Source organism: Nothobranchius furzeri, chromosome 6, assembly GCF_043380555.1.
Source record: "Nothobranchius furzeri strain GRZ-AD chromosome 6, NfurGRZ-RIMD1, whole genome shotgun sequence".
Classification (NCBI taxonomy): Eukaryota; Metazoa; Chordata; class Actinopteri; order Cyprinodontiformes; family Nothobranchiidae; genus Nothobranchius; species Nothobranchius furzeri.
The window spans coordinates 30,816,182-30,827,645 of record NC_091746.1 but is presented as its reverse complement, the minus strand read 5'-3'; the positions used below and the strand labels follow the sequence as shown (position 1 = coordinate 30,827,645).

At 45.3% G+C, this 11,464-nt stretch overlaps 1 protein-coding gene across 2 annotated transcripts in view; it reads right to left on the bottom strand.

The window, feature by feature from the left end:
- sorcs3a (sortilin related VPS10 domain containing receptor 3a) overlaps positions 1-11,464 on the bottom strand; it is a 314,356-nt gene that overhangs the window by 86,272 nt on the left and 216,620 nt on the right. For both annotated transcript variants that reach the window (XM_070552119.1, XM_070552120.1), the window contains exons 5-7: positions 4,577-4,650; positions 1,991-2,055; positions 1,388-1,506 (exon numbers count right to left, since the gene is read on the bottom strand). In XM_070552119.1, coding sequence (XP_070408220.1) covers positions 1,388-1,506; positions 1,991-2,055; positions 4,577-4,650 — 258 coding nt within the window. The remainder of the gene's footprint in view (positions 1-1,387; positions 1,507-1,990; positions 2,056-4,576; positions 4,651-11,464) is intronic.

Sequence of the window (11,464 nt, the reverse complement as noted above, 5' to 3'; positions counted from 1 at the left end):
GCATGGGAGTGGAACAGACGTTGCTGTTTATGATGCACACCTGGTTCATTTTGAGTTTGGTCAGATTCTGATGCAGCTGATGTCTGACTGAAGCTCAGAAGTCCAGCTCCTTTTCGCCGGAGCGTGATGCGGAACGTGTTGGAAACAGCTATGACGTTCTGCACATCTCAGAAGGGTCCCACTGCAACGGTTACTGGTAGCATTTATGGTGACCACAATCCAAACCTTCTGGCTCGTTTTGAGTGGAGCAGGTATCCTCTCTGACTGTCAGGGGTAAAACGTTTGTAATACCTTTGTGTTCCAGATTTTACCGCAGACCCGCAGTCATGGATGATGTTGGCTTTGGAGGTGGAGCAGGAAGGCAGATAGGACCTCTTTTATTTAGGGAAACATTGTGAAGGACCTAGTTACCTTCTGAAATCCTTCTAAAAGCAAAAAGAATCTTCTAGAACACCAGGATCATCTACTGTAGTTTTACTGAAGATTCCTCCAAACAGGAGTCAGAACCACTGCTTTTGTAATTGTTTCTTGTTTTCAGCTTTTATTTTTGTTGGTTTTCTGATGACTACTGTTTCTCATCATGTTGCCATACCATGTGGCATCATCAACTTTGTCCAAAGCATCCCAAAGATCAACTTTACTATCATTTTTAATACTTCTGCAGTGGTCTCTGGTGGGAGTGATGTCTTGTAAGTCGTTCTCTGGGGGAAAGAAGCTCAGATGCTCCTGATGGAGGACGTAGGACTCAGCTGGAGGAGAAAGTGGCCTCGGACGGCAGGATTTGGAGTTTTATGTCTTGATATTTGGACGTCTCTCATCTGATTGGCTAACTGCAATGCAACTCTACCCTTGACTCTGTTTGCTCTGAAAAGATGTTAACAAATAACTCTGAATGAGTCTGAATGAGTTGCTAATGCTAACGGTTAGCTTCTACTAGCCGAGACGTCCTGTGCTGTTTCCTGGACGCTAAACCAACAGCAGCCTTCCCCGTCAAGTCAAGATGGGTGAGTCCATGACGGTGTGACGTAGATCTGTCAGGATTTTCAAACCTTAAAGGTCAGCCGTCTATTTTCTAACAGAAACTAATGCAGGAGCTTGGTGTAGGAGACTATTTTCATGTTCAGCCTGCAGAGTGACCGATCTTTTTCAAAAAGTAATAAGTAAAGCAGTTTCTGAACCTGCTCTTTAATGAATAAATGCATATTTACGTATGGCTGTCTCAGCAGCACCAGAACATCAGCAGACCCGTGTGTTAAGTGCACCTGGGACTAGACTACAGAACATAAACTAGAACTAGAACTAGAGATGGAGCTCCTTAACTTGAGTTGGGAAAGAAGGAGAAGGAAAAGTGGAACACAGGCTGCTGATCTAACCTTCAGAGGCCTACCTGTATGAAGATGTAGTCGTCCTGAACCACCAGAGAGCTGATGTCGATGTATCCCGGGAACGGGTAGTTCCTGTTAGCTTCCGTGCACGTCTGAGCTCTGCATGTGACATACTGCACATCTGTGAGTGACACGAACAGGATGCTATTAAATCTGTTATTCCTCTCATGGATATCAACTCATAACCCTGAACCAACTTCATTCTCCATCACATCAGACTACGTTGTTGTGTCTCATTTGAATTGCAGGTTTCTTCCCGTCGGTGCACTCGGACATTTCTCTGGTTAATTTACGTCGTTGCTGCACCTGCTTTCCCCTCGTTGCACAAACACCAACAAACACGCATCCACGCCCGTCAATCATGCCGCGGAAAATGAAGGCTTTGCTCTGCCAACATCACAAACCAGCACGGAAAGTTTCACTTATCTCACTCATTGTACGGCGACACTAACAACGCTGTCGTTCAGAGTTATGGAAACGACATTCAGGGAGGCGTTCATCAGGAATTTAGCACCGGGGTGGGCCACAGCTACACCTCCCTTCTTAAAGATGTATTCCCAGCAAGACCTGCTCATTCCTTCTGTCTGGGTGGTGGGAACACTCACTTCCATCTGGCGTGTGCGCCTCCATGTGGATCAGGTCGGGTTCTTTGTCCAGTCCTGCCACCGACCTGACGGAGACGAAAGAGACAAGAAATAACAGTTAAAATGAAAACCATCACTTTACTTCTTTAATTCACTTTTGCTCTCCTTAAGTTTAGCTAAATTTGTAAAAAATACAAATCAACCCTGAAAAGAGAAGACCTTTCTCGTCCACCACCTGAAATCAAACACAAGAATCAAAACGGAAGCTCTAATAGAAATGAAAAAGGGGAGGAACTGTCAGCAGTTTGACTCGATCTGTAAAAGAAAAGAAAAACACAAAAGTGCTGAAAATACTCAAATAAATTCTCACGGAAAGATTCTATTGTTATTTTGGTCATTCTCGTGTTGAACGGTCCTGACTGCATGTCGTGACCCCTGTCGACCCTGAACTACCTCTGGTGTTTGACTGCTTCAGCTGGATGGTTCCCAGGAAGTCTTTGTCTACATGTTTTAGACCAACCAGCTGAGATGATGAACTCACAAGTTTATTTGTAAAAAAAAAAAAAAAAAAAGATACTGGACCCTCTGGTGCCCTTGCTCACTTCTTCACCCGCATCAACTGGAGATAAAACAGTGAGAGAATGAACAGGAATCGTGCTGAATCAGTAAATGCATCTAGCCAGATCATACGGGACTATCGCATCATTACGACCACATTAGCCCCACACACTGCTGTGCTAACGTAACCGGACTCAGCAACGCTGCTTCGCCTAGACCACCAAAGAGCTCTGAGTTGTGTAGATGATGATTCACTCAGAAGCTCAGGTTCAGCCCAACTGAGTCAGCTCGTCTCTCTCCACCACAGCTCTGAACCTACTGGAACAGGAGGAAGTGACGTCACAGAACAAGGCCCTTCAAAGTAAAAGAACCAAAGAAACTTTTCTCAAAATGTCTAAAAAAAAATACTTTAAAAAATGAGAATCTTACAATGAAAATGAAAAATAAGGAACTTCAAACAATTATTTAGAGGAAATAAAATAAAAACATTTAATTAAACAAGTAAATGAAATGAAATTAGGGATTTTTGGCAGAATTAATTACACATTTTTCTTTCCATGCTAAACCAACACTGATCACCAAGGCTTCCACCTAATTCCTAAGGCTCCAACTTTTTGTTTAGACAAATGGGCTGCAGTACCCAAAGTTGACCACAGGATGCCATTCTTGATTCATTTGTACATATTGCACCTTTAGTTTTATATTTAGACTCCAGATGTTAGGAGTTTTGAAACTTGTTTATCTCTTTTTAGACGTCCATCCATCCATTCTCTGAAACCGCTTTGCCCACGTAGGGTTGCGGGGGGGGGGGGCTGGTGCCTATCTCCAGTGGTCAACGGGCAATCAGGTGGGGTACACCCTGGACAGAGAGCCAGTCCATCGCAGGGCAACACACACACACACACAAGGACAATTAGACAGACCAATCAACCTAACAGTCATGTTTTTGGACTGTGGGAGGAAGCCGGAGAACCCGGAGAGAACCCACGCATGCACAGGGAGAACATGCATACTCCATGCAGGAAGATCCCAGGACGGAAAGCGAACCCAGGACCTTCTTGCTGCAAGGCAACAGCTCTAACCACTGCGCCACTGCGTGTCTTTGGAAATACTTTTTCTGCTTCGGTTCTGCAACATCCCATCTTCAGCAAGCAACAAATTACATTAAAATAAATGAAAGCTAAAAACACCGTTTTCATATCTGAGAGGTTTAAGGCCACACGAAGGGTTTATCTCTGAGTTATCCTGCTGGATTGGACCGCAGCGGTGCAGCTGCTGTCCCATTGTGGTGACGTTAAATATCCCTCGGAGGCCGATGAGTCTGCTGAGCAGAAACGGCCAACTGGAGTCCGGCCTGCCGCTGCTTCAGGCAGGTCCAATACTTCCATGCTTTTGAAAAGGGCGGAGTTGAAGGGCAAAACCAGTGATGGATTATGCTCATGTTTGGGATTAAGCCACAATGGCGTAGATGAAGTTGGGATTTATGTACAGCAGAGCATGAGACCTCGAGCGATGTCAGGCACAACCCTGTCACCTCAGGGAGGGACGGGGGAGGGATGAGCTGGAAAAGATCCAGTTCCAAGTTTGTGATGACTGTGCACTCGTCTACTGAGTTGGTACACTGCAGGGGGAGACAGTGTGAGGCATGAGTGGATAAGAGGCGACAGGAATGTCCCGGATCCATTATTAGTCATCGGTCCAAATCTGCATGTTTGCATCCAGAGAAAACCGCTCCTCTGCTGCTGATGAGAAACAACAGCAGTTCTGTATTTATGTACAACATGTCTGAACCGAGCAGAGGGGTGTGTGGGAACGAGGTGACATGAGACGTTGCCCCGGAAGCTGAATATAAAGCATGTTCTGAAGGACGAGATTAATCTCTGTCCGGCTGTGAGGAGTGGAGAGATTTTCAGCACCTCGTTCTGAGCCGCCGATGTCATTTGCTACTCCGCTGAACACCAAGAGCACTTTCTGCACATGAGTGAAACTTTGGAGAGCAGAGTTAAAACAAGAGGAATAAAAAGCAGACATGACAACGAGATGACTCACCAGTAGAATCTGTTCGGGGTGACGTGTTCGTGGATGAGCTGCCATTTTCTCCCAAAGTCTACTGAGCTGTACAGCTGCAGGGAAACCAGAGGGAAAAGGGAAGGTTAGCAAGACAAATGTGCGTTTCTACACTTGTCAGGACTTTTAATCATGCCGGCTGATTTAAAAGTTGGAACAGTGATGGATGGGGTTGAGATGTGGCTGGTTGATTCCAGGCTGGAGGTGAGAGTGGGGCAATAAAACATCATCAGAGGGAGGGTGGCAGAACAGCAAGCTGCTCTCGCAACCAGCCAACACATTACGATGAAGCTGGGGGGTGGGGGGGTGGGGGTGGGGGTGTCCCTGGGATGCAACTGGAAGGCCTCATTTTCACACCAGATGTTAGATCCAACACAAAAGTGTGTCCTGCAGTATGCAGCTGGAAACAGGTTAAGTTTCCCATTACTCTTGTGTTAGTGCTCTTAACTCAGATATGTAATATTATACTGTATGAACCTCCATACACACACATGTATACATACACACACATGTATACATGCACACATTTCTACTGCCACACACGCATACCCATATTTACCCACTTACACACAAATTTGCATGCATATTCATCTATAAGCACACACATATATCTGTACACAACTAAATAAATAAATAAATGAATGAATGAATAAATAAATAAATAAATAAATAAATAAATAAATAAATAAATAGTAAACTTTCAATGAGAAAGCTAAGAAGAAATGAGTCACAATTCAATTCAGTTCAAAGATACTTTATTAATCCCAGAGGGAAATTAGAGTTTCAGTACACACGATTCAGAGATCAGACATACATGGGCAAAGACACATGACAAGAACTGGTGACTGTGGTCATTCTCAACCCTGAGTCGCGCTACCTTAATAGAGATCAGAGGGTTACATGAGGATTGGTTCAGGTGGAGGAAAAAAAGGCACTTCAGAGTTACCCTCCACAGGGAGGGCAGCTTTGCTCTGAAAAAAACCCCCACCTCAGACAGAAATGCAACAGACTTCAGACATCACACAACATAAGTGTCCACTAGGTGGGGGGGTGGGTTTGGGACACCCCGCACGTCAGTGCTTGCAGTCACGATAAGCAGCGCTCGTTACCTCCGTCTGGACTGGGGAAGGAGGTCGTTGAGGTTTGGAGAGCACAGTGATTCCTGGAACGATTTGGCGGCCTTCACAGCCCGCAGTCCCGCCCAGGCTGGGATAGGTGACAGAGTTGCCATAGCGACGGCAGCATTCCACATTTCTTCTGAGGGGGGAGTATTTGTTGCAGCCTGCAGGCTCAAGGGCACCAGATTCAGATTAGAAATTGTTTTGGGGCCAGGCAGAGATAATTTCCTCTCTGTCTTAAAGTTCCACTGGTCCTCAATCCGTCTGAATCCAACAATGGTGGAAATTAATCTATCCCAATCCGTGCTGATTGGTCCACTCCCTCCTTGATGGCAGAAGCGCCGTACACCCAGAGACAGACGAAGAGCCTATGGATAAGATGGGGAGGAGAGGAGGAAAAAAGCGTCTGCCCTCTCTGAGACGGAAGAAGTCTTGCTCTAAACTTTCTCCTTAAATCTGGTTCACACGGCTGGATTTTTCAACCTTCAGGTGATTTTCTAAACTTCATAGACAGACACATACATACACACACACACACGCACACACGCATGCACGCACACACGCATGCACGCACACGAATATAAAAAAATACAATACCACTGTCATGGTCTGCGTCTGCGTCTTCCTTCATGTGTCTCCTGATGTTTCTCCATCCCTCTCTAGATTCCCTTCTGTGTCTCGTAGCGCCCTCATGTGTCTTTTGTCTGCATCTCAGTTAAGTTTCTTATGTTGTTACCCTTTTTAATCATTCCTCCCAGGTCAGCTCCAGCCTCTTTGTCCCCAGCTCAGTGTATGTGTGTGTGTGTGTGTGTATGTGCGTGTGTGTTTGTGTGTGTGTGGGTCCTCTCCAACTCAGTGTTACCCCGGGTTTCCACGGGAGCCGTCAGCAGCACGTTACTGCAGCAGCACGTCTTGCTCGCGTAAGCTGCTGCTTGGCCCTTCCCACGAGACGCGAAGCAGCAGGAGAGCAGCTGTCACCGACCGAGCACAAAGTCACACGAGTGACTTCGTCAGTAAACACAACAACAAGCAGGAGAAAACTACAACATGGTTTGTGTTTTATGTTCTGTCCGTTTTATAATCGCCAATACGGACCTGAAAAACAAAGGAGACCGCTAGCTAGGTGATAACTTCTCACAGGGACACGCAGTTATTAACCTTTTTTAAAAGTAAAGCAACCGGAAGGCAGTACGTTCTTTATTCTGAAAATCTCGGTAGCTTCTCTCCTTTTCCGCGTCCGATTTCCTGTCTTTCCTTCCCCAAAAATGTCGAACTTGACCCGTTTCAGAGGCGTCGCGCGTAGAAAATAGAACCGGCGCGTAAAGGCCGCGACATGCTGCTCCTGAGACGCGGCCGACTCGCGCTGCTGACGGCTCCAATGGAAAAGGTTCTGTTGACAACAGCGGTTCCTATCAGCAGCTATGACGTGCTGCTGCAGTAACGTGCTGCTGACGGCTCCAGTGGAAAGCCGGGGTAAGTGTGTGTGTGTTATGTCCTCCTCCAGCTAGTTTGTGTGAGCCCTTCCCTCTGTCTTTAGATATTGTTGTTTAGTTTTGTGTTTAGGTATTTGCCCTCCTCTGTTTCTGTTTTCTATTACATCCACACGCCTGATCACGACCAAACCCAGCTTAACCGTGTGTTTGCGGCAGAAAGACACTTCTCCCGTTTTTCCTCCACAGTCGATGATAATAATCTGTTAACGTATAAATCAGCTGAAAACGAGCAGGAAGCAGTAAGTCACTGCTAGTAAATGATCACACTCTGTATTAACACACGGGCTAAATGAGTCGCCGGACTCATTACTCCTGAGCCGACTGCTCAAATGTTCCAATAACTCTGAACCAAATGTTTCAGTCATTTGGAAACTCTCATCAAGTCTCCCTGGAAACCATCCAGAGAACTGGGTTAAAAATGTGTGCAGAGATAGTAGAACATCTTCTGACAGATTTCCTCATCACCATTTAAACATCCACACTCACTCCACCGGTCAGGCGGCTTCTGAAGGTGAAGTTAGAGAAAACAGTTACCGCTGTGGCTCACGCGGTTCCAGGAACTCAACCGTTTGTCTCTAAACATCAATAGATTTGCAGAAACCTTGAACATAGAGCACCTGAAGTCCTGTCCTGAAGGAAATGTGGTTTGTGATTCCAGCAGAGATCCATCACTGGAGTCCTGGTGTAACGGAGCGACAGGCACGCTCGCTCATCCCTTTGGACAGTGACATATGACTCCAGCGGGTGAAGCCTGACTCTCCTCTCTCCATTCATCAGCTATATGACACCTTAAATTTCAGCGCTTCTGAGCTGTCACTAAGTAAGCTTCATAGTTTCCTACCGACTTCCATAAATCGACACGCATCCATCCAGGCGTCGATGGCAGCAACTGCACCACAATATCTTCTGTTCAGGGAAACGGACCGCCATGACAGCTGCAGATGAGGGTAGACAGCTGGGACATCTTAACTTTGGCCAGAAGACATAAACAAGGTTGGATGGCACCAAATAGACAACGTTGGGTTCACATCCATGCATGGCTTGGGTTCTGGAACCTCTGATCATTGGTCGGACTTGGTTCTGGCACAGTTTGTGGGAAAAATAGTAGGAAAAGGTTCTGTCTCTGAGAGCTGCAACCAACTAACCCAAACAAAGAGCTTCAAGGTGGGTATAGGAGATTGTTGTGTCCACCACTAGGGGGCGGTATATCAAAGTCTCAGTGGCTTATCTCTCTTAAACGTTCAGTGGGGACAGAGTCCAGAGGACTCCTGACCGACACCTGACTGAGGACTCCATTAGAAGCCTGGAGGGTCCGTGGTTGTAACCCCCAATTTCCACTACCTCCGCTCCGCCCCGCCTTCCGCAGCCGCTCGCTTCCGAACTCAATTTTTACTGGTACCCGCTCTACAACGGCTCCGCTCCGCTCCGGTGCGGAGACCTGAGGTGCGCAAACAAGCATGTGCGGGATTTTCGAGATCTTGCGATACAGTTCGAGCAATAAACGCGGAAGTTAGATCCAAACACCCGTTGTGTGGGAGAAGCATCGAAATGAACTGTTTAATCTGCCCATCATTTGTGTTGAGAGATCAGCAGTGCTTGGATCAACAAAGGGCAGAGGTGGAAAGACTACTAAAATTTCCTACTTAAGTACGAGTACCAATACTTTGATAATTTTTTACTCAATTACAAGTAAAAGTACTTGCCTAAATTTTTACTCAAGTAAAAGTAAAAAGTATCGTAAACAAAATGTACTCAAAGTAAAAGTTACTTAGTTACATTTTTGTCAGCGTAAGGATGGCTACATCTAAGTAGTGCTAAACCACAACGCCAGTTCACAATTCGCTTGTGTGTGCGCACATACATACACACACACTCATACACGCTCAGCTTGAAGGAGGGATTTCTATCCAATCAGTGAGAACAGGACGTCCACAATGATTGGACGAAGTTTTTCTAGGATGGTGGGTCTCAATTGTGATTAAAATTATTCTTTATTTTGAGAAAAAATAATTTTTTTAGATGCCATCAGTGTGTGAGGTATCTCAATGTTCTCATGACAAAACTCTAACATGAGACTGTGCTCTAACCTGTCACATAACAAGCCTAATGCAGTCAAACATGTCAGATGGAGCGTATGACAGCTGCTAACGTCGGCCCTGCCCTACTTTACCTCTACATTACAGTTCCTGTATCCATGTCCATCCTAGAGCTCCTCTCTGACCTTCATGCTTATTTAGATCAGCTGATTTTTAAAGTTAGCAGAGTTCTTCCTTGGTAGTGGGTTCACTCACTCATTTAACCCTTCACCACTGAAACCAGTTTGTTCATTCCAATCCTCCTAAATAATCCTCCAATCATCCAACTGGAATCCTTACGGGTCCCGTAACGTCCATCCTGTCAGAACAGGCCTTGGGAGCCCAGGTGTTACTAGAACTAACGGTGTCTCCTCACCAGCGTGAGCCTCCAAACTGTGAAGGTTGGTCTTCAAACATGAACTTTATATTCATGCATTCATCTCCTCTTGTAACACTTTAGCATGTTTTAAAAGGCTTGTATCATGATAAGTTACACCTCCCAGACCAAAGATAGGTTCAATATAAGATAAAACACCATAAACACTATAGAGACGTCATTATTTATGAAATATGTTATTTTCCTGAGCCGTTACTTCAGCCAAAATATAGAATACATGGATTTGATGAAACCACGCTGTCGCATGCAGTTCTATATGTGTAACACACACACACGCACGCACGCACATGCACATGCACATGCAAGCGCGCGCGCACACACACACACACTGCAGTATGTTAGAATCATGTGAATGACTAATTTAACTACACTGAACTGCTTTAGTAATAATTTAATCTCTTATTCTGGAGTAAAATAAAGAAACAAGCTAAATCATCACATATGTGTGGCATCAAGGAGCATCTTCTGAGTTCAGACACAGGGATGGAGCACAATGTTTACACCTGAACAGTATCAGGACGCTGTAACTCACAGAGGCCTGCAGGCCTTCTGTTTTATGAGCAGAGCGCTGAGAATCCGCTTGTTATGAGCGCTAAACGTTATTTTGCCGCTGCTGTGCGGAGCGGTAGGGAAACGCATTTCAAACACGGAACCGAGTCCGGCTACCGAACCGAGCAGAATTCTGATGACGTCACACCGGTGCGCGAAGGTGCGGGATCCAACCCACAGGAGAGGAGGGAGAGAGGAGGTAAACAGCGACTTGAGGAACTGAACTGATGTCTTTGAGCAAAAGTGTACACCCCCCCCACAGTTTAGACGTGGCGCTCATGCAGGTGTCTCTTTCTGTTCCGATGCTGCTACACGTAATATTTTTAATTTATTAAGCCTATAATTTATTTTTACTCAGTAACGGATATGATTTAAAATGTAGCGAATTACAATTCTTTTTAAAAAACTTACTCAAGTAAAAGTAAAAGCACAGATTTTAAAAACGACTTAAAAAGTATAAATATACAAAAAAGCTACTCAATTACAGTAACGTGAGTAAATGTAATTCGTTACTTTCCACCTCTGACAAAGTGTGACTACTTTGATAGTGGAAACTGTATTTATGGCTTACTTTTGTGCATTTAAACTTCAGCCGCCATTGATAGTTGTTAAAAGTTGTTAAACCTGTGCATATGAAACAAAAAATGCCTTTTATTTATCGATTTATTGTGAAAAACGGAAGTTGTGCTTGCTCCTTTTCCTGTTGGGCGGTTGTGATTTCTGTCCATTTACTGCAGAGGTGCTCCGGCGTCCGGCGAAAATAGGATCAATTTTATTTTTGCCGGACGCCGGAACAGAGGGCGGCGCACGGCGCCGCACTGCCGGAGCACGGCCGCAGTAGTGGAATTGCTCTGATTGACTACAACGGGACCGATTTTGCTCCGGCGTTCGTGTCGGAGCAGAGCGGAGGTAGTGGAATTTGGGGGTTAGGCGCATTACGTTTGGATTTGTGACAAAGGGTAGGAAACAAAATATAACGTTATGTTTTTATGCTTTATGACAAGGGCCGTTTCTCAAAATGCGTACTTGTCTGTACTCGTGTACTTGTGTGTGAAACATCATCAACGTATCGTTACAGTCCTAAGAACGCTTTGATGCAAGTACGCTCAGATCTCCTGCTTTAGTTCATGCTCTGTTCATTATACCGAGGACACATTGGATGCATCCCCTGTGCACTTGGCCAGCAAGGTATCCCACAATGCATTGTGTCACAAACCGTTCTACTTTGAAAGACAGGG